Source organism: Mesoplodon densirostris, chromosome 2 (genome assembly GCF_025265405.1).
Source record: "Mesoplodon densirostris isolate mMesDen1 chromosome 2, mMesDen1 primary haplotype, whole genome shotgun sequence".
Lineage (NCBI taxonomy): Eukaryota > Metazoa > Chordata > Mammalia > Artiodactyla > Ziphiidae > Mesoplodon > Mesoplodon densirostris.
This window is the reverse complement of record NC_082662.1, coordinates 123,608,146-123,635,004: the sequence shown is the minus strand read 5'-3', so window position 1 is coordinate 123,635,004 and position 26,859 is coordinate 123,608,146. Positions and strand designations below refer to the sequence as shown.

Sequence of the window (26,859 nt, the reverse complement as noted above, 5' to 3'; positions counted from 1 at the left end):
ACTGGTTCCACTGTGATAAACCTAGTCCCCCCTCAACCTAAACACAAGGCCGTGGAAAAGCTTAATATTATTCTGAAGCCATCGTGCAGCTCAGTGCATTAGGAAAGAAAGCTCAACGTGCAAGGTTTGGTTAAAACATGACGTTAGCCTGGAAAAGGAGAGACCTCAGGGACCCAGGTCAGTTCCACTCTATTGTTTCCATCCCTATATTGCTCAAATTGCACTCCTGCCCTTGAATTCTGAGACAGCCATCATCCGTGTGGAATCGCCCAACAATGATTCATGCCCCAGCTCTGACTCTCTTTTATCCTGAAATAGGGATTTGTGCCGTCTTAGAGAGCTGTCTCGCCTCATATGAAGAGCTGCAGCTAAGCTGAACAGAAGGTTTTTTTGTTCCATGGCAGGACCACTTAACTAGCAATGACTTCTAAACTCTGCCACTCTCCTCAACTATTCATGGTATCCTCATCCTTCAAAGGCAAGAGCCATTTAGAGGAACCAAATTATGTACTTGAGGACAATTTACTTGGGGACAACCTCAAGTTAAGGAACATCTCCATTCTGCTTTGTTCTTTGGGGTGTTCATCCATATGCAAGGAACCAGCTGAGTATTTTGCTACACAGACAGATCCTCTACTCTTAACTCCCTTCTCATGGGAAAAAGGGATTGCTTTCTTTGGGGGGTGGGGGACAACTCAAGCACCATCCAAAGAACTATGACATCCTGATAACTCTGAAACATGTCCTATGTATGTCATCTGGCACACATTTCTCGGTTTAGCTTATCTGAAAGGAATTAGAAAAGTTGGATCTTAGGCAAAATAGGTACAAGATTTGACCAGGTGTGGCTTACACCCAATCAGTGGGCAGAGGCTTTGGCCTGGACCTTCCTTCCATTAATGTGGTGCAAATCTTTCAAACAGTGCCCCCCAACATGTGGGTGAAGCAGTGCGTAGCACAGATCACGTTCGTATGTTAAGATATTTAAGACCCAGGCATCTATGTCCTAGTTACATCCTTCTCAAATCCTTCTTTCAACCACAGCAATATAACCTAAATATTAAAAGCCATTTTATAATAAGTATTACAACACATGCTCACAGGTAGATGTCATCAGAACCAAGAACCGGCAGCTCTAAGAACCCAACTTATGATTGTTTATATGATATCAGAATTTTTTTTTCCCCCGAGAGTATTCAGTTTGAAGCCCAGGTATCTTATTTCTCTCCCATCCAAATACCATGTAATAAACATACACTCTACATGCTTGGTTGATGGTTTATTGGAAATTATCACACAGACTGAGAAATGGGAGAAACTTCCAAAGGGCTACACTGATGCCAAGGAACATGGCACCCATGGAACCATGAAGCACGGAATGTGCCATTTACAAGATATACACTGCAATTGACACAGATGATTTAAAAAATATATGTGCATAGATAAATTGTAAATATGTCTGGCTGCCTAATGTACATAGAGATAAGTATGCACATATCAATGTACTTCATGTACAAATGCATTTGAATCAGAGCAGTAATTGCAGAAGGAGTCCCTGTGCTTTTGGCCACGCTGTTTCAGCATTTCATTGTCTCTGTACACCCACGTACAACACCGCCATGGCCTCTGCTTCTCTGATAAGTAACTAGAGGCAGCAATTTCACTGAGGAAAGAGACCAGGTGTCACAAATACTGCAATAAGGCAGACACGTCCACACAAACATCTAAGTAATGAGGGGAAGACTCATTCTTCATCTGGCACTGGAAGTTGGAAAGAACTTATCCTGGATTGGATAACCTCCTGGGAAGGATGTGATTCATAGACAAATAGCAAGTGGGCTCTCTCGGAGGTGCTGTGGAATTCTCAAAGAACTAAAACAGAATTACCTGGCTTGCTGAGAAGGTCAGCCTGGAACCTTACCTGCAGGTGGCTATAAAGTGATGGCAATGACTTAAAATGGCACATTTTAAGACGTGCTTGCCAGTTAAAAGGTTCTGAATTTGCCTTGGAAAGACAGGCAGTAGCTCATTTAAGCCGTAATCCAGACAGCTGGGGCATGTACAAAGCTAAACTTGCACTCAACTAGACAGAGAAGTGATAGATCACCTACAGATTCTGATGCATTTGCTCATGCAAACACGATGTGGAGATGTGTTAACAGCCATTTTCATAAAAGACAATTTCCTGAACACTCTGTTTCTACTCTAAAGAGTCTCCAAGAGAATTACATTTGTTCAGGGGGAAAAAAAAACCAAATTCAGTTAACTTGAAAATCCAAAAAATAGAATACTAATGATAATATCTCAATCTAGAGCAGGGTTTCTTGACCTTGGCACTATTCACATCTTGGGCCAGATAATTCTTGGTTGCAGAGGAATATCTTACGCATTGTAGGACAGTCAAACACATCCCTGGTCTCCATCTAATAGATGCCAGGAACATCCATCCCCCTACAACTGTGACAGCCAAAATGGTAACTTTACCAAAATTGAGAACCAATGACCTAGAACAAGAATGAATTTACTTTTTCTTCCAAAAGAACTTGAGGTGTTTTAAAAGTATTAGCTCATTATAACTCACAGCATTTTTAGGAAGCAGATGGATGGCAAGTATTGTCTTAATTTCTGCAATCTAGAAATCAAGGCTTCACACAGATTAGGTGGCCAGTCTGATCATATTGGACTCTATTGGCCTCCTATACCATTTGGAGGCTCAAAGATAGAGTCTCTTTGCTGGATGTAAGCTTAATTATATTATGGTCACTTCTCTGTTTTTCATGATTTTTCCCTCCAAATTAAAATAAAACCATTGTTACTTTCTACTCAGGGCAAAGTACGAGAGGGAAAGGTTATCTGGTTCAATGGGAAACCAGATAACCTTCAGTAGGTGTGCATGTCCAGGTTCTAGAGTTCCAATTCCAGGAGGCTGTGTTTTCATTTTCTACAAGGGAAGAAACATAGGAAGAAAGAACACAGCAGAAAACATCAAGGGGATAAATTCTTTCACTGGTTTTAAAAAACAAAACCATGAGGGTTCCGATGGCTTTACTAGAAGTGTCAGTCAACTTCTCTGGATGTGTTACCTCCTCTCTAACCATGTGTACTATACATAAACTTCTCTTAGGAAGCCAGTGTCCAGGGTCTTAATATGATAACCTTCCACCAACCCAGAAAAACACCAAACTTCCTATGAGGGGCATAATAAGAATATGTTAAAGGGCTTGCTGCTAACTAATGTCATGGCTGAATCTACTGTTGTCCTTGACACACACAAACACGTACAACTAAGCAAAAGAATTCAGGGCTTCCCTGGTGGTGCAGTGGTTGAGAGCCCGCCTGCCGATGCAGGGGACACGGGTTCATGCCCCGGTCCGGGAAGATACCACATGCTGCGGAGCGGCTGGGCTCCTGAGCCACGGCCGCTGGGCCTGTGCGTCCAGAGCCTGTGCTCCACAACAGGAGAGGCCACAACAGTGAGAGGCCCGTGTACCGCAAAAAAAAAAAAAAGAATTCAAATCTGTGGGTTCTGAGCCTCAAAAACATGGGGACTGCTTAGCTAATCACAGATCCTGCTAAGGTATCAATGCTGATGCTATGCCACAGAAAATATCTGTAACTCATAAGCCAATTTCTTTCTTCTTAGATATTAAAATGTTCTCTAACCTTCCAAAATATATAATCCAACCTTCCTAAAAGGGCCTTATTTTTCTGAGATATTAACTCTTGCTTTCATAATCTCATCAAAAATAGGAAATTGAGAAGGTGTCACTTTAGGTCACTCCAAAAGAATTATGGACCCAGAGTTATTAACTATTGCTTCAGTTGGTCCCCATTTTTGTTTCTTTTTTTTCAAAACTTAATTTTCTTGTCTTCTCTCTATTCTTCCTCCTTGCTCCATCCATTGTGCCTAACTCTGCTGGTGTAAAATATGAAGCATTCCAAGTATCTCAAAATACTTGTTAATTCCTCACAGGCCCTAGCCCTACGTGATTTTTATGAATTATGCTTAAGGAAATAGGAGGCCAGGCATATATCAACAAACAGGAATATTTAGAAGAGGCCTAAATAAAGATACTGAAGTACTGCTCTCCATACAAAAGCCTCTAGAAGGAATAAGATTTACTTGCAAAATATCTTCCTTGCAGTAGAAATGAGTATTTATATTTAGTAAAGCTTCTGGAAAAAACTTCTGCTTCAATACTGAGGATATAAAAAGTTCCCAGGTTCCAGAACTCTAAGCTCAACTAAAATATATTTTCACTTCCTAACCTCTTATTTAAAACTTGCTATTTCAATTATTATTTACCCTTCGGACTTATCAAAGAGCTGGTATACAACATTATAAACACCCTATGTGCAAAGCTGAAACATTTTAAAGTTCTCCCTCTATCTGTGTAGCGATTTGGGTTGTGTTAAGAGCAAAGAAAAGACAGAAAAACCCATTTATAACTTTTCCTGTTAAACCATTTATCTTTTAAAATTCCATGCTATTGCACATATACAATAGTATTTTCTTTTGTCTCTATTTTAGAAAAAGTACTACAAAGGGGTTCCTCTGCATATTATTTCTAACAACTTAGGCACCACTGGAAAGCTTAGCTCAAATTTTCCATAATAATTTACTCTGTGCTCAGAATAGTCACATGAAGTTTAAGCCACCAGAAAAATTCCTTAGAAAACTGTAATCACATACTGATATTCCAAGAGAGCCAAAATAATTCTTAAACGCAGACGAGGGGGTTAAAATGCTCACTTTTCTCTTTTCAAGTGCTTTAGGAAAGAATAAAAAGTTAGGGATTTAGTAATGAAGGGAGTCCACGGGGCCCTTCTAAAGACTGTTCATAAATCATGCTAAGCCATCTGCGACGCAGATATATCAGGGACAGGAAAAAGTCATTTTGATATCTGTTTTGCATTATGATAACCTTTGCAAGAGTATCGAATGTGTTTTTGCTAATATTGACAGAATTGTACTTCTTCCAAAGAGACAAGTGAAAATGTCTGCCTAGCAGTACAATTCAACTAGTGTTGCTGGGTCTGAAATGCTTAATAATTGACCAGATGGGGAAGAAGGAAACTCTCTAGTTATTGAACCTGTTAGGCTTGATCCTTTGTCAATCATACCATGATGAGAAGAGAAGGAAACACACACACACACACACATACACACACATACACACAAAACCTCAAAAAGCAAATATGCTCTCCATGGTTACCTAATCTGGAGTGCTGGGAAAAATGAAACTGGATTGAATTCTACATTGTCTTACCATATCCATGTTTACAAAGCCCAGGCCACTCTTCATGCATGATTCCATTTAAACAAAAGAAAGCTGTGATGGTACAGCCCAGTGACTTGGAGAACTTTATGATAAAAAGTTAGAAGCATCTAGAAGCTCACAGAAGACATTAGTGTGTGGAGCCTTACATGTCTCCAATAACAATCTACCACAGGGTAGAAAGAGGACTTATTTTAGTGGGCAAACAAGCGGGGAGGTCAAAGACACCATATACCCCCAAATATTAGAAATTAGATTTAAAAGTCATATTATGATCTAACATATTTAATTTGTGACCCTTTAAAGTTGGGGCATCAATTTTCTTAGATATGTACCCCACAGCCAAAATCAATGCATCTGGTTCATTATGGGGAGAAATATCTTAATCTAACTTATTTAATAAAGCCTTATTTAATAAGAAATATTTCTGGTTTTCCCTTTAAAAAAAAAGCACCAACATGCATGCCTTCCATAGCATACAAACACCAAGGTTATATTTTTTATGCATTACTGATTATTTTTTTCACATGTGGCAATTAAGAACTGGTGGTACAAGGCACACCCCCAAAATATATTATGTTAGCCTAACTCTGAAATTAGTGATACAATGCACATTTACTAAAATAAAACCAGGAGCACAGCACATGACTGATACTGTAACAGAGAAACTGGAATCTGAATCATTTGAATTAATGACTGGCAATTTTCTTTTGTAGTTTACATAAAGAAAACCAACACAATAAAACGGTAAATAACGACAGCTATAAAAAATGGATAGCAATCACCATAGTTGGCTTTGCAGACCAGCACATTTTAATAAGATATTTAAAGAAGAGTGAATATTCCTTCAAAGAATGCATGCTAGTAGATGACCCAGACATCATGTGATAGGAACAGCAAAATAGATAAGGGCAACAACTTTATATGAGACAGACTAAATGCCTGAACCCCAAGGGACTATCTCAAAGTATTAAGTCGAGCTTACTTATTAGAATCTCTGAAAGGAGAATTTAGAGGTCTCCTCATCAAAGCCAACCAATTGACCTCTGTCCAACTTAAAGAGACACATCAGTGCAAACCCTCAGACAAGTCCATCTTATAAACAGCAAAACACATTGCTTTTTGGAAATCAAAAGAAAAACCCAAAGTCGCATCAACAGTAAAAAAGACAATCAAGTACATAAATCAACCCATCCATAGCCTAAAGAATTAAAAGAAAACCCCAGTGTAGGAAAAGCACATAAAAAATGGAGAACATTTCCCCCAATTCAAAGAAAAAACTAACCAGCTGAATTGGGAGTTGACGGTGAGTTAGCTTGGCTTCCATGGGCTGACACATTGGTAGCAGTGACAGCTGTTTTGGCAGCATAAATATTGGCTTCCTCTTGAAATTTACCTATGTTCTTCTTGTACCGGATTCGTTTATTTCCAAACCAGTTTGATACCTAGAGCGGTTTAAAAGAAGACGAGAAAGTTACCAGTTCATCCTGCACAAACATCACAGAAGAAAAGGAAGAGCTTATGAGAGGGTTGAAGAGGGAGGCTAATTGGTCTCATCCTAGCTCTGATTTTAAAACATCAATTAAAAGATCTGAAGGAAGGGCTTGGAGAGGAGCAACTATATAAAATGAGATTCTCTTGCTTAATATAACACAATCTAGCAAAAACACTGTGACAAAGATTTTTCTAGGGAGGAGCTGCTCATTTAACTAGGACCCTTGTAGTTTAGGGCAAGCATTTTAAATCTGCTTACCTCTTAAGTATAGGACACTAAAATAAACCTAGCATTTCAGGAGAAATGCCCGTTACTTACCAATGCTAAAGCTGACTTTGGGCAATCAAAATATACAGACCTTTAAATATCCAAATAAATCTATATCAACATATGGGTGCTTTCATGGATGGATTAATTTCACATTTTTATTAGTTAAATAACTTTAATATGGACTAGATTCTTAGCTGCATTGTACTACTGACCTTAGGATCAATATAATTCAATCCAATAAATTTCACTAAGTATTTTGTGCAAAGCTTGGTGTTATCTACATGAGGAAAAACGGAAGCCTAGCACTGATTATTCCTTTGAATTCCAGGCTTTAAATGTTAACCCCAATATACAAAATAAACGTAATTTACTTTCATTTGTTAACTTATTTCCTTCATGTGGCTCACAGCGGCTGTCCTGGCTTGATTCTACGCCCATTCTCTTTATACCAAGACCTCTGCCAGACACAAGTGGAGACACAGTGAAATTCAAGTTTTACTCCCATAATCCTGCCTTAGGAAGGAGAGTTTTATACCCCATATTTCAGATGTGATTTCAAACTAAAATATTGTGGTTTTATACAATTACAAAACAAACCATGAATTTGGTGAGAGAAGGAGAAGTTGGTAACACATGTGCCACAGCTTACATGTAATTTAATTTAACCCAACAATGGCAGATAAAGAAAATTCTTGCAAAACTACACTTATTTTTAAAGTGCATTAGCTAAATTTAAAAATCTTATAAGGCTATCCCTCATAGACCTATACAGCTCAATACTTCAGCAGAAATGCCAAGCCTCTATTATAAAAATCAAAACATAGCATTGCAATATTAGTAAACAAGAAAGAAAAAAACTCAAGAGAAAATGCTTTATTTATTGTAAATGCTGGTGCCTACAGAAACAGAGTTAAACTGGAAGAGGAAGGGAATTTCTGGGTCCATTTAGGGACCACTGCCTATCTAATTTCACTCCCAAACTCATGCTTTTCTTGATGTAACTTTCACTATTCATAGGAATCAATCATCATTGTGGTTGGGTTTTGACTTCTAAGTGGAACAGAGAGAGAGGAAAAGAGGCAGGGAGATTTTTTTCTGAGGTAACTGGATGAGCTGGAAGAAAGGGGGAAAGATGAAGGAAGTTTGGAATGACTTTTGAGGAGGAAAGAAAATGCCTGTGGTCCAGTAAATTGGCTACATGAGAGAAGGTGAGAAGGAAGAGGGTGGAGAAGGGACCGGTCCTGGGATGATTCCTTTCTACAGGAGAATAGATGCTCATGCAGGGAAGATGCTGGGTCAGTTCAGGCATTTCCTGCATCGTCCACTAGGGGGATGTCATATGCCCTGAACAATGTATAGAATCAGTGTTTTCATTAATTAACTCACTGTTCAACAATCATTGACAAGGTCTACTATGTGCTAGGCACTAGGGATACAGAGATGACTGACTTACTCCGAGACAGATAATGCAGAAGGAATCACTGATTCTCCGGGGAAAGTTTGGTTCACATTTTGAACATGTTAAGTTTGAAGAGCCCGTGGGCAGAGCCATGGTGAAGTCCAGTGGGAAGTAAGATATATGAGTTTGGTATTCCAGGAGAGAAGTCTCATGGGGATATTCAAAGAGAAGTGTATTTGCAGCTGTGAGCACGGAGGGGAACACTCCGATTAACTGTGTAGAACAGTGCTTTTCAAAGTCAAGTGTGCATGGAGGGCTTATGAAGACAGATCCCTAGCCTCCTCTCCTTTCCACCAGAGATTCTGATTCAGGACTGGGGTGAGACCCAAGAAATTTTTTTTAAATTGAAGTATAGTTGATTTACAACATCGTGTTAGGTTTAGGTGTACAGCACAGTGATTCAGTTACATATATATATGCACATAAATATATATGTATATTCTTTTTCAGATTTTTTTTCTCTTATAGGTTATTACAAAACATTGAGTATAGTTCCCTGTGCTATACAGTAAGACACAAGAGTTTACATTTCTAACAAGCTCCCAGCTGATGCTGCCTTCTGTAGATCACACTCCAAGCAGCACTAGAATAGAGGAAGGGCTGTTCTGGGATCAAAGGAGAGGATGGTCAATAGATGGGTTTCTGTGTCTAAGCATATTTTTGTTTGGGAATCACAGGAGGACTCACTAGTAAGTGGATTTTAAAAGAATATGTGTCTCAAAAAATAATTAAGAACCATGGGCTAAGACATGATGAGATGGGGGCTAATGAAAGAACAATACTTTTCGGATAGTTAGAGATGGCAGATCCTCTAAGAAGACTGAGCAGGAGTGGCCCAAGAGGAAGGAGGAAACTCCAGAGAGAACAATGTCAAGAAAGCCAAAATATAAGAATTTCAAGATGGAGGGGTGATTATTAACAACAACAACAACAACAACAACAACAAAACCCAAAACAGGGCTTCCCTGGTGGCACGGTGGTTAAGAATCCACCTGCCAATGCAGGGGACATGGGTTCGAACCCTCATCCAGGACGATCCCACATGCTGTGGAGCAACTAAGCCTATGCGCCACAACTACTGAGCCTGCACTCTAGAACCCGCGAGCCACAACTACTGAAGCCCACGTGCCTAGAGCCTGTGCTCCGCAACAAGAGAAGCCACTGCAATGAGAAGCCCACACACCACAACAAGGAGTAGCCCCCGCTCGCCGCAACTAGAGAAAGCCTGTGCCCGGCAACAAAGACCCAACTCAGCCAAAAATAAATAAATAAATTTAGTTTTTTAAAAAACCCAAAGAAACAAACAAACAAACAAAAAACAAGAAAGACACAGTCAAAGGCATCTCCTAGATTTGAGAACTAGAGATAGAGGGAGATTTAATATATCATGTGGTCCAACCAACCATGACTAGAGATGGGGCAACTAAGACCCAAATAGAAAGAGTGAGTTCCTAAAATTCCATGGTGGACTCAGCATAAACATGCTCCTAGCAAATGCTCGTTCTATGATATCATATTATCTCCCACTGGAACTTGTTTGGCAATGGTAGAACAGTCTGGTTATTGTTGGGAGGAAGTGATGTGATGGGGAAGGAAGAATGGTATCGCCTTGGGATGGATGGGGGAAAGAGAAAGGTGAAACAATATATGTAAATAATCATTTTAATGGACACACTATTTGCACCCTGGATTTCCATAATGAAGGATGTGAACATTGCTGGAATAGGCCAAGATTCCATTTTTTATTCAGATACAATACAGACTAGATCCTGAAGAGTTCATTCTATTTTCAGTAGGGATTTGGAATTCCAAATCCCAGAATTTGAATTCAAACAATATAGTGATTTTCAACTTTAGCAGCAGAAGATTCCATGACTGAAATTCTCTGTTTGTGGGTTAGTAATATGGTTTATACCTGGAAACATGCAGCAAGCACCATAAAACATCAGTTCTCTTTCCTTGTGGACAATGGGTCTAGATTTGGACAAGAATGGTTAGAAACCTAGATAAACATCAGGCCACCTGAATTAGACCACTGATGTTCTGCTTTCCCAGCGTTGCCAAGACTGGAAATGACCTTCCGCTGGGTCCAAGTACCTGAAGAAGGTCCAGGTTAAAAAGAAGATGATTGTTTCTGCCTTGTCTGAAAGGAGGTTTCCAAGGCTGCTGCAAAAATCACACATAGATTGCTGGGGAGAGCCCGGCAATCTCTTCATTGCAGATCCCCTGTGTGGAGTTCTTTACTTTGACTAGACCTAATTCTGCTTAGCTAAACACAGGTTGATGGGATCAGCACCCAGCGGGGAGTAGCAGAAGCCAGGATTCAGTTCAAGGAAGTAGAGATGCTCAGTTTATACAAAACAGCGTCTACTTCATTTACAAAATGTTAAGTGAAGTTTTCCACTAAAGTAGGCCTCTTCTCCCCAACTTCCCCCTCACCCTTGCCCTTTTTGGAAACACCAGTACATTTGATTCTCTTGCACGTGACATAATTCTGAGGAAAGTTTTCTCTGAGAGATTTCTTGACTATCCCTACTGGTCTCAACTAGAGACTGGTGGTGGTATTTGAGGTTCAGACCGAGTAAGAAGTTTGGATGGATCCTTTGTGTAGACAAAATGTAGATACATATAAAACTTGCTGACTTTTCTACTTCATATTAATGCTGAACACTCCAGGTCCATAAAAATTTTATGTCATGTATCTTTCCACGTCAATAGGCACCTGTTACGGTTATTGCTCTTTGGGGGAAGGGGGCACTCAGTGACATTTTGTGCAGTCATTCCAATGCAGGCATAGTGACATGTTAAAATTCCTACACTCCATCAGTTACAGAGTGAGGACATCAAGAGAGGATATTTGAGTCCCTTTCACTTAAAAGTTCCATTCACTGACTCTTAAAGTTCCTGGGTTGGGCAAAAAAAATGGGCCAAGGAATTGAGTATGCTTGAGAAAATAACATGAGAAATTCAGATGGCTTTCCAAGTACATGTAGAATTTTTCACCCATTTGAAGCAACGGAGAGCTCAGAGGGAAGAACACTATCCCTGTTTTTACACTGTACTTAGTCTTCTCTTACTTCTGCTGGTTCCTCTCAAGTTTTTCCGGGTACTGCCTTGGAAACTTTCTTATGCACACCATGTGCTGACCTTGCCATTTTAAGGCTTAAGTTGATGGAACTTACAAGGCATGAAAGTTCAGGAAAGCAAGACCTCCAAGACTCTGCACTGTGACTCCACCACAGCCAGGCTATGGGCTGAGCCCTTTGAGGGCTTCTTACCTGGGACACTGTGATGCCACACTTCTTGGCTAACTCCTCTTTGGCTTCCTCACTGGGGTAGGGGTTGCTGAGATGGGAATAGAAATATTCATTCAGGATTTCCGTCGCTTGCTTGTTGAAATTCCGTCTCTTCCGCCTTCATAAAGAGAAAGGAAACAACAACGACAACGGAAAAAAAAAAGTTCACACCAAATACATATAAAAAGGGAGAGGAGAGGATCTACGACTGGGAGAAGACACTTTTTTGAGTGAAAAGTGAACAAGAGGAGATTTGAGCAAAGGGGCTGGATGCTGAAAGCAGTGCTGAAAGCGTTCTTTAAATACTTCATTGTGTACTGTCGGGACACTAAGCAGAAGAACAATCACACGTATTATACAAATATTTATACAGAGTGGTGAGGGGTGTGAAGTTTCAAAATCCCACTATCTTGGTTTTGAACCCTGGACCAACTGAATACCAGCTGGGTGATTTGGGATCCCTCTCCAAACTTCAGCTTCTTCAAATGACAGTCAAAAGAGTCAAACTGACCTCACGGGGTGACAGGGAGAAATGAGGTCATACATAGACAGGACTCAGCACAGTGCCTGGTACATGACAAATACTAGGACTTAGTGGGGATTCTTCCTACCAGGTTCCAGGCCTTGGGACATACCCCTCAGAGCCATCAATTCAAATTATTCATTTTTCACAACTAGTGAGGTAGCTATGGTTATTCCCATTTACCAATGAAGAACTGAGTTCAAAGGTCACTCAACTAGTAGGTTATAAGGCCAAAGTATCAATTCAGGTCTGCCTGACTACAAAACCCAGCCTCTTTCTTGTATACAAATTGCCTCCTGGCAATTACACAGAGACTCTGTAGCCATAAGTTAAAAATAAGTTGTCTGGACTTCCCTGGTGGCACAGTGGTGAAGACTCCATTTTCCCAATGCAGGGGGCCCGTGTTTTATCCCTGGTCAGGGAACTAGATCCCACATGCATGCTGCAACCAAGGAGCCCATGTGCCGCAACAAAGGAGCCCGTGAGCCACAACTAAGGAGCCCACCTGCTGCAACTAAGGAGACTGCCTGCCACAACTAAGGCCCATAGCAACCAAATTAATAAATAAATATTTTTTTAAAAAGTTATTTTCTCTCTGTTCTATCCCCATATAAGTGCATGCAACATTTTTAAAAGGCATGGGGAAGGGGGGCGAGAATGGATGGAAATTAACCCCCTGACTACTTGACTTCCCTTGAAAGGAGAGAAGCAGCACTTTCTAAGCAGGAACAGCTGCTAAATGGTAAAACATAAGCCCAGAGAAATCTTTTTAATATATAGGTTTGCTAAAATGAAGAACACCACTTTTTGAATAAAAGCATTTTTCTTCTTAAAACAAAAGTGCTAATTGAACTAATTTAAAGTGAGAATCACTTTGTTGCCTCCTCCCTGCTAAGGCCTGAGGATAGCTGGGGTTTGCTTAGGGATGCCTGGCTCCTTGCAGATGCTGGCTGGCCCTCCTTGAGGGGGTGGGGTCTCTATCTTTAAATTAGCTCCATTAGCACTTCTGCCTTTCTAGCCTTTATCAAAAGCTTTTCCTTATGGGGAAAAAAAATTTCCCGAACATCCCTGGTTATGCCAGGATATTGAAGTTTCTGATTTAAGCCAACAGAAAGCACCAATCGCCTTGCTAGACAGGAAATTCAGCTAATATTGTATTTTCCGGGTCCCACTTGGATTAATTAACATAATAAAGTGCCTGATTTTACCGGATGAACACCATCTGTCCACAGGTATTAACCACATCTGCCCAGATTATGCCAAGCCCAAGTCACCCTCCCAAATCATGCTGAGTTTCTGGGTCACCCAGCATCAGAAATTGGGCAGATTGGATTAAAAGGCCCAACTAAAAAGGAGGCGTGTATTAAAAGCTCTTACATGATGGGAATTTGAGGAAGGTAGCCAAGTGGCTAACCCGGTCTCCAAGCTAGTCTTTGGATAACCTCTGGCTTCCTCTTGGACTAAAGAAAACAGTTGTTTTAGGCCTGGGGAAGTGGCCCCTGAAGGCTCCCCTAATTGCAAGTTGTTTGCATTAGCATTACAGTGTATTTCTTGGGACTCTTCCAACTGAGCTCATAGGAAGCCTCTCTGGAATGAGCTGGGGTGCAGGGATGGTGCAGACAGCTGTTCCCGGCTCTCTCCTCCTGGTGACGTGCAATCTTCCTTTAGGTGGTCTCATCTACTCAGATGGATGCACTTATCACCTTGTGCAGTGGCTGTCTTAATCTAGGGCCTTTGAAGCCCCAGAATTAGGATTTTGCAGAATTTCAAGAAACCCAGTAAAAATAATATAACTCTGACAATAAGGTTACTTGAACTAAGACACCTGGTTTCTTTGCTTTGGCTGGAAGTGTTTTCAGCTTGGTGAGTTAACATTTGTTATTTCAAGTCAACCAAAAGCTTTGATCATCAGTTATCCAGGTAAACTTAAGAAATGTGGAAGTTGATTAAATTTTAGGGATGGAACCTTTCAAATCACAGTGACTCAAGAGTGAAGAGTGTAGGTATTGTGCACATATGTTGCTAACAACCAAATGTATTATCTCTGACCAAATGCCTCTCCTAAGAGCCAATGCCCCACGTACTACTGCATACCCCAGACACTTCCAACAAACTCTGTGTTTCTAAGACTAGTATCACATTTCACCCAAACCAGCTCCATTTTCTTCTATTTCCGTATTATATAATGACATAACCATCGTTACAGAGTTCATTGTATTTGCTTATTTGTTCGTCCATTCATTTGTTTGTTTATTCCTTCAAATATTTGAGTACCTAGCATGCGCCAGCATCTGGGAGTGATTCTCAATCCTTCTTGCTCTCTTACTAGATAAACACTATCTGTCCATAGGTATTAACCACATCTGTCCAGATTAAGCCGAGCCTAAGCCACTTTCCCAAATCATGCTGAGTTTCTGTGTCACCCAGCATCAGAAATTGGGCAGATTGGATTAAAAAGCCCCACTAAAAATGAGGCGTGTATTAAAAGCTCTTGCATAATCGGAATTTGAGGAAGGTAGGCCCCAGAGCAAGTCTTACCAGTTCTATTTTTCAAATCTATCCCTTTTGTTCCATCCTTAGTGTCGTTGCTATTTTTGAAATGGGTTTAGAGGAGCCACAGTCTGTCATATAATGGTCTTAGTTGTGCTGTCCAACAGCACTTTCTGCAATGAGGAAAATAAATGTTCTCTGTTCTCCAATATAGTAGCCATCAGCTGCATGTGGCTATCGAGTGGCTGAAATATGGCTCATATAACTGGAGTGCTAAAGTTTTAAATTTTATTTACTTCTATTTTAATTAATTTAAATTTAAAATCAAGAAGCCACAGACTAGGCAGTGCAACTCCATACTGATGCTTTCCCTAAATCATGGCCAAGCAACCCTCCTGGAAGGAGAGCATGGACTCACAGCCCTGGTGCACACCATCAAAAGCACGAAATGGCTCCAAAACCTCCTGCTGTAGTCTATTCCATCACATACCAATGTTTATCTTAAAATAAGAATATTTTCCTCCAAATATTTGAGTAAAATGGGGAAGGTTTTTCATACTTATTCTGTATTTCCCCAGTTTGAGAAGCACACACCTCAACAGTGGTCTCCTACCGTTTCTTTGAATTCAGCTCATCTTCAAGAAAATCACTAGAGGAATTCCTCCAAACCATGGATCTGATCATGAAAATAATAATAATAATAATAATAATAAATAATATATAATTACTGAACCTTACTATATTATAGCTGAATTATGGTGTGAATACTATGTTCCAGACACTATACGTTTTAAATATATTATCTTATTTATTCTTGTATAGAATTATCCCCATTTTAGAAACACAAAAACTGAGTCTTAGAGAGGATAGGCCACTTACCCTGGGTCACAAAGGCAGTCAGGGTTGTAGCAAGAATCTGAATCTAAGAAGTGCAACTTGAGAACTTACACTATAAATTACTATATTCCCTCCTTAAACAGCTCAGAGTTTCTGCTGCTTCATAGGACCAAGTTGAAATATATGCTGATAGAGTTAAGGTCTTTCAGTGGATCTAGCCCCTCCCTAGTGTCTCATTTCCCTCCAATCCTACACATGCTCTACATAATTTCATCCAGCTACATCATATGCTTCTCCATTCCCCGAAGACACTCAACGGCGTTCATGTTCCCTTGCCTTTTCATACCACCCTGTGTATTTCTCTCCCACAGCATTTGCCACAAGTTTACATGTGTCTTCCCAACTAAACAGCAAATTCTCAAGGGGAGGAACCATGTTTCACACATATTTGAAACCCTGCTGCCCAACACATAGTATGCATTCCAGTAAGTAATGCCTGTTGAAGTTAAATTATGTTGTTTACTTTGCTTCTGTGATTCCTTCTATTTGTTAAACATCATACTCCTCTGAGATTCAGCACTGTCTGCCTCTCCCTGATTTTCGATTCTCTCTTCCCTTTGGGTAAACTTGGCAGATGTACTTCCTGTGATCATGTGCAGTTTTATGCTGTTATAAGAGCACGTGTCCCAGGAGGTTATGAGCTCTTGAAGGCAGGACCCACATTTACATGCATTTTTTCATCTTTGTTATTCCAGTGGCTAATATAGCATTTGACAGAGAGTAAAAACTCAGAGAAGTAAATGAATCTAAATACAGTGCCAGTTTGGCCAGACCTTATTGGATGTCCTTTCCTCTTTCTTACCGTCCTCTTTGCTAATCATTTTAGGTAACTCCATCTACCAGGGTGAAGTGCAGAGGTGTACTTCCAACCATGTGTTTAGGTTCTTATTGTTTTCTCTAGCAAGATGTTATTTTTAAAAAACAAGATAAAATTACTGTATTGCTAGAAAACCATTAAAAGGGTTTACAAGTTCTCTCTCTCAAAGAATTATTGTAGTCCTGACAATAAGCTTACCAAGTTTTACAGCACAATGCTTGATATAAAGCTGAAATAATAAATGTTGAGTGAAGGAATGAATGAGTGGAATTTTTAAGTGAAACTTTTCTGGCACTATAAGGAAGACAAAAAGGATATGACTTGAGTGGACAAAACCTGGCCCAAATGCTCAGCTGGGGAGTGTGGAAGGCAGAATCCTAAGAAGATATGTAAGATTCCACCCTGGGGTACATCCCTTTCCCTTGAGTGTATGTGTTGGGGGGCACTGTGAAAATAACAGGATATCATTCCTGTGATTAAGTTACCAATCAGTTGACTTTGCGTTAATGAAACGGGAGATTAGGTTAAAGCCTTAGAATGGTGACATTCTCCAGGAAGAAAGCAAGGAGCCAACTTGTAAGCTGCCTATGGAGAGGGCAGCTTCTAGGATCTGGGGACCTCAGTTCTACAATCACAAGGAACTGAATTATGCCCCTACTGGAATGAGCTTCAGATAAGAGCATAGCCTCAGCTGACCCCTGGATTGCAGCTCTGTGAGACTAGAGCAGAGAACCCAGGTTAGCCTGCCCAGGCTCCTGAACAACAGAAACTGTGAGATAATAACTTTGTGTTGTTCTAAGCTGCTAAATTTGTGGTAATCTGTTCTTCAGCAACACAAAATACAAGGAATGTTACACAACAAAGCAGTAACATTCAATTCTGCATACCCATTACACTACGAAGACTAATCCTGTTACTAAATCAAGTCCTCCTTGTATTGTGTCTTCCAAGAAATCTTTTCCGATGAAGCCCTGTCCATCAGATGCATGGTTTAGAGAAGCACATCAACATCAGCAGTGAATGTGTCTTTCTTAGTAAAGTGTGTTTAGCTAGCTTTCCCAATTATAGATAGAACTAGAAGCAATGATATTAGCTACCACAATCAGGAAGTCCAGGCAAACGTTTATTTTTGAGCTGGAAAAACCATTTGCTTAGCCTTGGGTTGGCACTTGGAGTCATATTTTTTCAGCGATACTAAATATACATACCTCTAAGTAAATGCTAATAACAAAGACAAAAGGTTAGTTGTTTTAGTTTTGAACCTTGGCTCAGAGGCAATGATTCAAAGGTTGCAGCCAAAGCAGGAAAGAGACCCTCTCTTACAGTGATTGTCCTTCTGGTGCCAACTGGAACAATCTAGGCAAAGGCTGGTGCAAGTGAAAGGAACTGTGTACAAAGCTCGCCTAGTTTCGTGTCTTTTAGAGTCTGACCTTCTGCTGGCCACAGCAGAGTTACTGAGAGAAGAAATCCTATGAGAAAATGATTCTGCTCCTCCCTTCTCTCTGATTTCTTTCTTGAAAAGAACCCAGTCTGGGCCCAACTTTTCTTTTTTTTTTTCAGTATCTGCCAACATAAATGCCAACTCCAGCATTTTAACGAGGGGAGTTACCATGGGGATGTAAACAACACATGCAGAGTGGCAGCGGCCACAGCACAGGGGAAAGACCCAGACACAGGCCACCAGTCACTTGCACTTTGTACCGTGCGGAACGGCCTGCTTTAAAGAAGCCAGGCTGGCAGCAGGCCACGGGGCGAGGGAGATGCACAGGGGGTTCCTGCTTCAGAGGGCCTGTGCCTTCCCCCACTCATCACCATGCTCTGCTGGGAACAGCTCTCTTCATTTGTACTTTCTCTTGACTTACTCTATGGAATTCTATTAGCCCAGAGATACAGTTTGCTAGCTGGCATTCTTATTTCATATTCCACATGACCCAAAACACAGTGAATAAAAGGGAGTTTAGGAGGTGCCAGGGAGTTTTAAAGAGGTCTGTGAACTGTAAAGACCACACTTGTGAAGAGAGAGAAAAGTACAGGTAAGAGAGCTGAATAATACATGATTTCCGGGGTGAAAAAATTTTAAAAGCAGAGCATTTGGGTGTCTGAATGAAAAGGAACAAAACTACAGATTATTAAATGGTATATGACCCTGACATACCTAATGTTTCAATAATAAAAACCATATGTTGGGATTATATTCAGGAATTGAAACAATGAATGATGAAATCTGCATTTATAGAAGATGGCTAATTTAAGATGAACTGTAGATCACAAAGGATATCCATACTCTGAAAACTTATTTATTAGATCAATTATCAACACACTCCCCTAGAGTAGATGAAAGATATGATATCACCATTTTACAGGCTGGATAACAGAAGCCAAAGAAATCAAAGGGATTGGTACAAATCCATTGGTCTAGAGGGTAGGAGGACCAAGAACTGACTACTTGTTTTATAGTCTCAGTTTTTGTCGTAAAGGACCTTTCTATCCGTGATTTCAACTGAATTCTTTGACCTCACAAATTAGGTCACAAGTTAATGTCAGATAGAAAACATCAAATCTTGATTGAAAATCTGGCCCGTATCAGACCACTCTGTGCCCAAGGGACCATGTCTTCTTCATCTTTTCATCTTTGTGCCCCTAAAACTCAGCCCAGAGTAGGACACATGGTAATCTAGTTATAAATATTTGTTGACTCAAACTGGGTGCCCTCTCTGCCTACATATACTGTGGCAAAGATTCCCAGCTCTCAATCAGAACTTTCTTGGAGAAAATATGTCATTGCAGTACCTAGTAAGACCTGTATGGGCCCATAGTTACAACCTATTCCTGTGAAAGAGACACCTAGTGGTATGAAAACAAAAAGTCCTGCCTTTTCTGTCCCTGTAGCTAAGTCATCCTTGCTTCTCATGAAGAGTGAGTAGCAGTGGCCATAAAAAATATCCCCTCCCATGACACATTTTCCTGGAGCCGTATAAAACCAATGGTTATCCACCCTCTCAGCACTCCTTTCCCTGACCTACGAACCTTTCTCAGGCTACCACTTGGCTTAGCCTTGAACATGATGACAACGTAGTCTTTGGAGAGGGCCAGCTGTGGATTCCAACCCTGGATCAGTGGTTCTCCCAAAGGACAGACCCCTCCTGGGGACTCACCGCGCATCCAGAAACCGGGAACGCAGGATCATGACGGCCTCACACGTGCTCTGCTTGAGCTGCATCTGGATGGAGCTGAACTTGCGGTGGATGATACTGACCATCCGCTCGATCTCCTTTGGGGAGATGGGCCTGGTCCGGCTTTGCTCTCGCAGGAGATTCATCACGTGGGTGGTGAACTCATTACATGCCTGGAATGGCAGGATGACAGACATGGGGTGTGGTGAGGGTCCAAGCCTCAGCACACTTGATGTGAGGCTGTGTAGGTCTTTCTAGAGACGTGTGCAGGTAAGGAAAGTGGGCTAGTTTGTGGCATTTTGTCAAATCAGAAAAAATAAATGATGCCTGGAAATCCTTTTCAGCCCATTTGATTATAATTTTTGGCCATGATGTAGATTTTTTTAAAGGGAAAAGAAAATTCTTAATTATTTTTCAAAATCAATTATTTTTCATGATTTTACTACTATGAAAGATGAGAACATGAACAGGAGTATAAAACACACTTCACAACCCTTCACCCCAATGTTAACAGTCAAAGAGAGTTTGGGGCCAAATATAGCATGAACTTTCTGCCTTGCCCTTATCTCTGATATGTTAAAGCTTCCAAATACTCAATTTAGCATAAACAGCCCGAAGAGTGGAATCATGGAGTTAAAAGCTCTGATAACTCTTTTGGGAGATTTCTCATCAATCTATTTCTACTTCTAGTCTTTTTTTGTGTGTGTGGTACGCGGGCCTCTAACTGTTGTGGCCTCTCCCGTTGCGGAGCACAGGCTCTGGACGTGCAGGCTCAGTGGCCATGGCTCACGGGCCCAGCCGCTCTGCGGCATGTGGGATCTTCCCGGACCGGGGCACGAACCCACGTCCCCTGCATCGGCAGGAGGACTCTCAACCACTGCGCCACCAGGGAAGCCCTCTACTTCTAGTTTTATCGTAAGAACTCCCTCCTATGCCGGTCTTCTGAAGATCTGCTATGTCTACAACACAAAGGGAATAGGTTAAAAAAACAAACAAAAAACAAAAACAAAAAAAACCGCATGCAAATATGAATTAGAGGATTCAGGAGTTATCCCTGCAGAAAGGAAAACTCTCAGTTTAGAGACCAACATACTCTCAGCTCTGGAAGTGAAACTGGAGATCATTTTTCCCAACTCCTTATTTTACAGTTGGGAAAACTGTGGCTCCAAGAGATGAAGGCCCACAGCAAAAAACAGCAGCTGAGGCAGGATCTGAACACATCCTCATCCAGGCCAGGGTGTCTGTTCTTTCCCAGACCCTGAATCTGCTCCTCAGAGCACCACTGCCCTTTCTCTTAGTTACTATTACTTATCATCTCTGTAGTCTGGTTTTATTAGTGAACATTCAATAAAATATCTACTCACAGGTTAACTCACAGTAATGTTGTAAAACTGTATAAGATTGTAACAAAAACAGGCAACTTGATGCTGTGAGAGTTGAAGAACTAAGGACTCAAAGGGTTCAACTTAATATTAACAGTGGAAACACGCCCATTGATGCTAACACTGCATTGCCCTTGTTTTTTACAGCACCAAGCCCTTCATAGCTGTCAATTATGCAGTAACAATAACATATTTACTGTTCATTTCTCCAAGAAATCCTTCGAGGTCGGCTGGCCAAAGATACAAAGGCAGATGCATCCACTGGGCTCTGTCTACACTGAAGGCTGGGAGGCCTGGGTTTTGACCTGCCTCCGTGAGTATGTGGGCAAATCCTTTCACTACTCAGTACTTCGTTTTATTTGTCCGAGAGTGGATTTAATCATTCCTAACCCTTCAGCAAGGCTAGCAGTGCCCATGCTCTTGTGCAGTGACCTGCAGATGGAGTAAATCACTCACATGAACGTAGCAGTGGGCTAAGAGCACAGACTGCCTGCGTTCAGATCCTGCACTGGAACTCACTTCGCTCTGGGGCCTTGGTTAGTTATGTAAGATCCCTGTATCTCGTCTTCCCTGTTTGTGAAATGGGGATGACAGTACCTCAAAGGGTGTGGTAAGGACTACATGAGTTACTATCTTTGTGTCTGGCCATATAAATTGTGTCATTATTATCTCTTCAAAGTACAGAGAACTCAGAAACCCAGCGTAGGATCACGATTGGGCAAACCTCTCCAGGCTTCAGTCTGCCCCGTGGTAAAACTAAAGGGGGTCACAAATACCTTCTTTCTACTCTGCAGGCATATGCTGAAGACAATCCACAGAAGATCAGGTCCAATAGCATTTTGCTCTTACTAAGAAAACTGCTACCTAAACACAAGACCTTAGTATAAGCTTCATCTCTCCCTAGCCTCAACAAGGGAGGGAGAGAAAACCTGGCAGCGAGTTGGCAGCAAGTCTATGAGAAGTCGGGGTGGGGCGTGGCGGGGGGAGGCACACTGCAGGCATCCTAAGCGGCTTTCTGGAGAAACGCTTCATCCCCCGCTGGGCTGCAGCCTCCCCCCTTGATGGGGGCTCACAGGGAGGAGGGACTGGACGTGAAGGAGGTATTGTCAAGTGCACTTGCTCTCTGCTGGGAAGCCACAGTGCTCGGCTAATAATGATGCTTCCTTACGGTGAATAAAAATACTCACAATATCTGATGCTTATTTAGGGCATTGGATCCCGGGCCCCTTTCTGCTCTGCCCCAAACAGACAGTGGAGTCTTTTCACCCACTGCTGAGATGGAGCAAGGCAGCTGCTCCACAGCTGCTCAGGAACACACAACAGACAGTGCAGAGGAGTTCCAAGTCCATTTTAGACAGACAGAACACAGTGATCCAGATTTTTCCAGGACCTGAACTACCCACGCCTCCTCCTCAGTTCCCCCAAGCTCGGCACCTTCAGCAGCTGTGCTGCTCCCATGAAGTCAGGCGCTCCTGATGGAATTGGGAAGAGTGGGGATGACAGTCGTTAATTAAATAGGACCCTCGCCGGCTGAAGGTTTCTGTGACAGAGGAGACTCTGCTGCAGACTGTCCTAAAGGTGGTACACCTCCTGGAGCTACCCCTCCAGCTGCCCCCAGAAAGTGGACGCTTTCTGAAAGGAGACATCCCAAGTTCCAGGGCAAAGGCCCTTCTGGGAGCAGCCTACCCAAGAGAAGCTCTCTTAGAAAATCCTGCTTGAGTTTAAGCAATTTAATCCTAGACTTGAAGCCTCCTTCCTGCCCTCTCTCAGCCCACCTTCTTCTCTTACTGCTTCAAACTGGATTTGGCTGCCAATTTCAGCAACGAATGTGACTGGGATGTTAAGACTTTCTTATGGACCTAACCCACCTGGGTTCGGCCTTAGAGACTGAGCCTTGTCAATGCCCTGGCAGCATTATTCACAGAAACAAAAAAGTGAAGAACTCTGCAAAACTACAAGAGTATCGTTTTTTAGAATAACACTTGGAACAAAATTCAGGTTTCTGGATATCACGGTTTTATCTATTAGAATATGCTAGCTCTTAAATACCTTAGCTTCCAACATGATCTGCTGAAAAAGTGTTTTACCAGCCCCTTTTAATGAAGAAAACAATTTCCTTCTTTTCTTTTGAATGAAAGTCTCTAGACTTATCTAATAACCTCAGGGTGAAACAATGGCTGATTCATGTTGGGTTTTTTTTTGGGGGGGGGAGTGGGGGAGGGGGGAGTAGGGTTATGGTAGCTACTTACTGGAAAGCTAATTGATCCTCTGGTTATCTACCATCACCAAACTAAAACCAAACCAAACCAAACCAAAACAACAGAATCAACTCTTAAATAGTCAGTTTGGTAACCATCTACGTACTACTGAAACAGAGACTGATATTTTTACTAAGGTTTCCTATTTTTAAGAAAGCTCCCGCAAGGAATGCTTACAGAAAAAAATGAAGATCTACCTCTCAGACATACTAGCTAGAAGGTTAATGGCATAATTTCCTTATAATCTGCTATTTACTATAATTAACAATACAACTAATATTAATAAATTATTAAGCTCATAGAGTATGTTAAACATTATTCAGTTCTTACCCAGAAAATGCCCAAAGAAATAAGGAAATGATTTTTTAGCGTTTTTTAAGAATAACAAATACAGACGACTACTACATTTACCTAATTTGCTCTGCACTGATGGAGTTTTTCCTTAAGTTCCCAATTTCCAGCATGATTATTATTTAGAATAGGTAGATATCTATGAGAAGTTTCTGAAGGAGAATAGTTTTTTATCACTAGCCTCTCTTAGAGAGCATCAATCTAGTCCATGAAAGTAACAGAGAGGTCAAGCCGGTTACTTCATTGTCTACAGACGTCCACACTTGTTCCATATTAAGTGTGGTTGGGTATTGTTCCAATAAAAGCCTTTGGGCTAAGGGTCAAAATCTGGCTTCCAGGGTCAACTCTGTCCCTCCTTTGGATGTGTGACCCATATACATCACCTAACCTCTTTGACCTCCAGTTCCTCACCTGTATTGAAATGGAGATGATGACAGTACCTGTCTGGAGGATCCAATCTTAAAATTACCTTGAGGAACAAGTGCAGTTAAGTTGACAAAATTGTTTTAGTCATTTTGGATGAGGATGGAAGAATGAGACAAGGGGGGGTTAAATCAAGGAAACAGTCCGTTCGTCTATGTTGCTGGCAACCTGAGCTAAGAAGAAAGCCAGTTTTAAACACCATCCAGCCTAACATCCATTCCAGTTATAGGTTTAGGGAGGAAGCCACACTCTTCGTGTACCCCTGGAGTTTGGCATGAGTTAACCTGGATACTAGGTCTAGATAGGTTGTTATGCCAGAGGCCAAGCTTAGCAGTGAAGGTAAAATAGGGAAAGCACAGAGTAGCAAGAACCCAAGAGGCCAGCTAGGGACCTTGTTAGCAAATGTCCCCATGTGTCTTCCCAAGTTATCCCATTGGTTGGGGCAGACTCTGAACCCTAACATGATGGCCCAGGTAGGGAAGCTGTCATAGATCAGCCAGCTTACCTGAGCTGAGCCTCTCCTGGGAACTGAGGAAATGTCTACATGAGCCTACACCGTGATAAGAATGTTTGTTCTTTCTCAGGAAGGTGGAGGGTGATGATCCACAGGTTCTTACCACAAGATTGCTTTTATTTTCCTCCCCTTGAACCCTCCCTACACCTGTCTCATGGTTGAAATTCACCACGCTTGGCTTCCAGCTTCACACCTTTTTCCCTCATAAAAGAAGGGACTTTGTAGAAATCCATTTCAAAGGTAGATAGGAGTGCAATAATGAAACTTTCTTCACTTTAAATTTTAAAATGCCTATTTCTATTTTAAAATTTAAATTTTCTATTAAGTTGGCATTTGCCTTCTACCTAGACAGTCATAAGTGGACAGTATAGGGTCTTCCACTTTTTGCTTTTTCTCCCCCTTCTTCTGTGACTCTTAAAAAAGAAAAGAAAGCCATAAACCTAACAATTCAATGAAAGTAAGTTAACTTAGAACTTCAGGACAATGTCACATCCAAAGAGATGACAACAAATATATCTGTCACCTAAATAATGGGAGGACAGCCTGATGTTAAGGGACTCCTAATAAAGTAGTATGGCTCATACTGACCAGAGGAAGCAATATTGATATGTAAATTCACATGTGGGGGCTTCCCTGGTGGCGCAGTGGTTAGGAATCCGTCTGCCAATGCAGGGGACACGGGTTCAAGCCCTGGTCCGGGAAGATCCCACATGCCACGGAGCAACTAAGCCCTCGCGCCACAGCTACTGAGCCTGCGCTCTAGAGCCCACGAGCCACAACTACTGAAGCCCACGTGCCTAGAGCCTGTGCTCCGCAACAAGAGAAGCCACTGCAATGAGAAGCCCATGCACTGCAGTGAGATGCCCACGCACCGCAACGAAGAGTAGCCCCCGCTTGCCTCAACTAGAGAAAGCCCGCACACAGCAACGAAGACCCAATGCAGCCAAAAATTAAATTAAAAAATTCACATGTGTGTGTATGTGGGGGGGGTCCTCCAGTAGAGAGGGGCGCTATTATAATTAGAATACTGTACAACATTTATATACTGTTATATGACTTAAAGCCTTTCTTAGCCTTTCCTTCATATGATTTTTATGGCTCTTTGATAGCCTAGACTCCAAATCCACAGCTCTTTGTCAAATACCACCAGCTTTTAGGGTATAGTATGTGGACCACTGGATCCCAGAGACCATTTAGTCGAGTGTCAGGACTGGAATTCAACTTTGTCTGACTCCAGGGGTCCCCTGAGACCCTCTACTTTTCTTATAGCGGGAGGTGTGTCTTGTATTGCATACCATATATAAAAAGCAGAACATGTTTGACTCCCATTTGAACTGAATCTAGGTAGAGTGAGGGACTTTAGTGTCCGTTCCCATAGGATTCCATGAGCACCATGACCCTCTGCTCATGACCCTGAGAGCCCCGGGGCTGCATGCGCATAGGGAAACACTCTGGAGCTCCAGGAACTGAGTTTTCCTTATATTGACTATGGATGTTTCCTGAAATCATCATTTACAACTTCCACTTTTTTTTAATGGCTTTATCTCTAGTTTGCCCGGGCTTTCAACAGTGGACACCAAGGACTCGGTGGGCTCAGGTTCAGCAAGTGGCTCTGGGGTGAGGCCGGAGATGCTGGACCCCAGATGTCAGTCTCCAGGAAAAGCTGCCCGCCTCGGCGCCCACAGGCCTGAGTTTCCTGATGCCTCCGCCCTTTCCCTGAAGGGCTGGGGGTGGGGGGTGCCCAGACCCCACAGGGCTGTGGTTACCTGCTCGTATTTCTCCAGCTCCGTGTGGTAGATTTGTCTGATCTGTGAGAGTTTGGCTCTGTAATCAGAATGCTCCACCGAGTTGTCGGAACCGGCGCCTCCAGAAGCTGCCGCCGCCGCAGCCGCCGCGGCCGAGCCGCCACCCTTCTCTGGCCCGGCCACCCCCTCCGCCAGCAGCATGTTGTCCAGTCGCATCAGCTGGGGGTCTGTTGGCTCTTCTTCCTGCGCTCCCCGGATACTCAAAACTGCGGGAAGACCCAAAAGAGTGGGGAGGTGTTAAGAGTAACCCAATGAAGCAAAGTTTAACAATAACAACAAAAAGCTCCCAATGTGGGCTTCCCTGGTGGCGCAGTGGTTGAGAGGCAGGGGACACGAGTTCGTGCCCCGGTCCGGGAAGATCCCACATGCCGCGGAGCGGCTGGGCCCGTGAGCCATGGCCGCTGAGCCTGCGCGTCTGGAGCCTGTG

The 26,859-nt window shown here is 42.0% G+C and overlaps 1 protein-coding gene across 2 annotated transcripts in view; it reads right to left on the bottom strand.

The window, feature by feature from the left end:
- PBX1 (PBX homeobox 1) overlaps window positions 1-26,859 on the bottom strand; it is a 285,383-nt gene that overhangs the window by 33,808 nt on the left and 224,716 nt on the right. For both annotated transcript variants that reach the window (XM_060090859.1, XM_060090860.1), the window contains exons 3-6: window positions 26,394-26,638; window positions 19,682-19,872; window positions 11,782-11,917; window positions 6,565-6,724 (exon numbers count right to left, since the gene is read on the bottom strand). In XM_060090859.1, coding sequence (XP_059946842.1) covers window positions 6,565-6,724; window positions 11,782-11,917; window positions 19,682-19,872; window positions 26,394-26,638 — 732 coding nt within the window. The remainder of the gene's footprint in view (window positions 1-6,564; window positions 6,725-11,781; window positions 11,918-19,681; window positions 19,873-26,393; window positions 26,639-26,859) is intronic.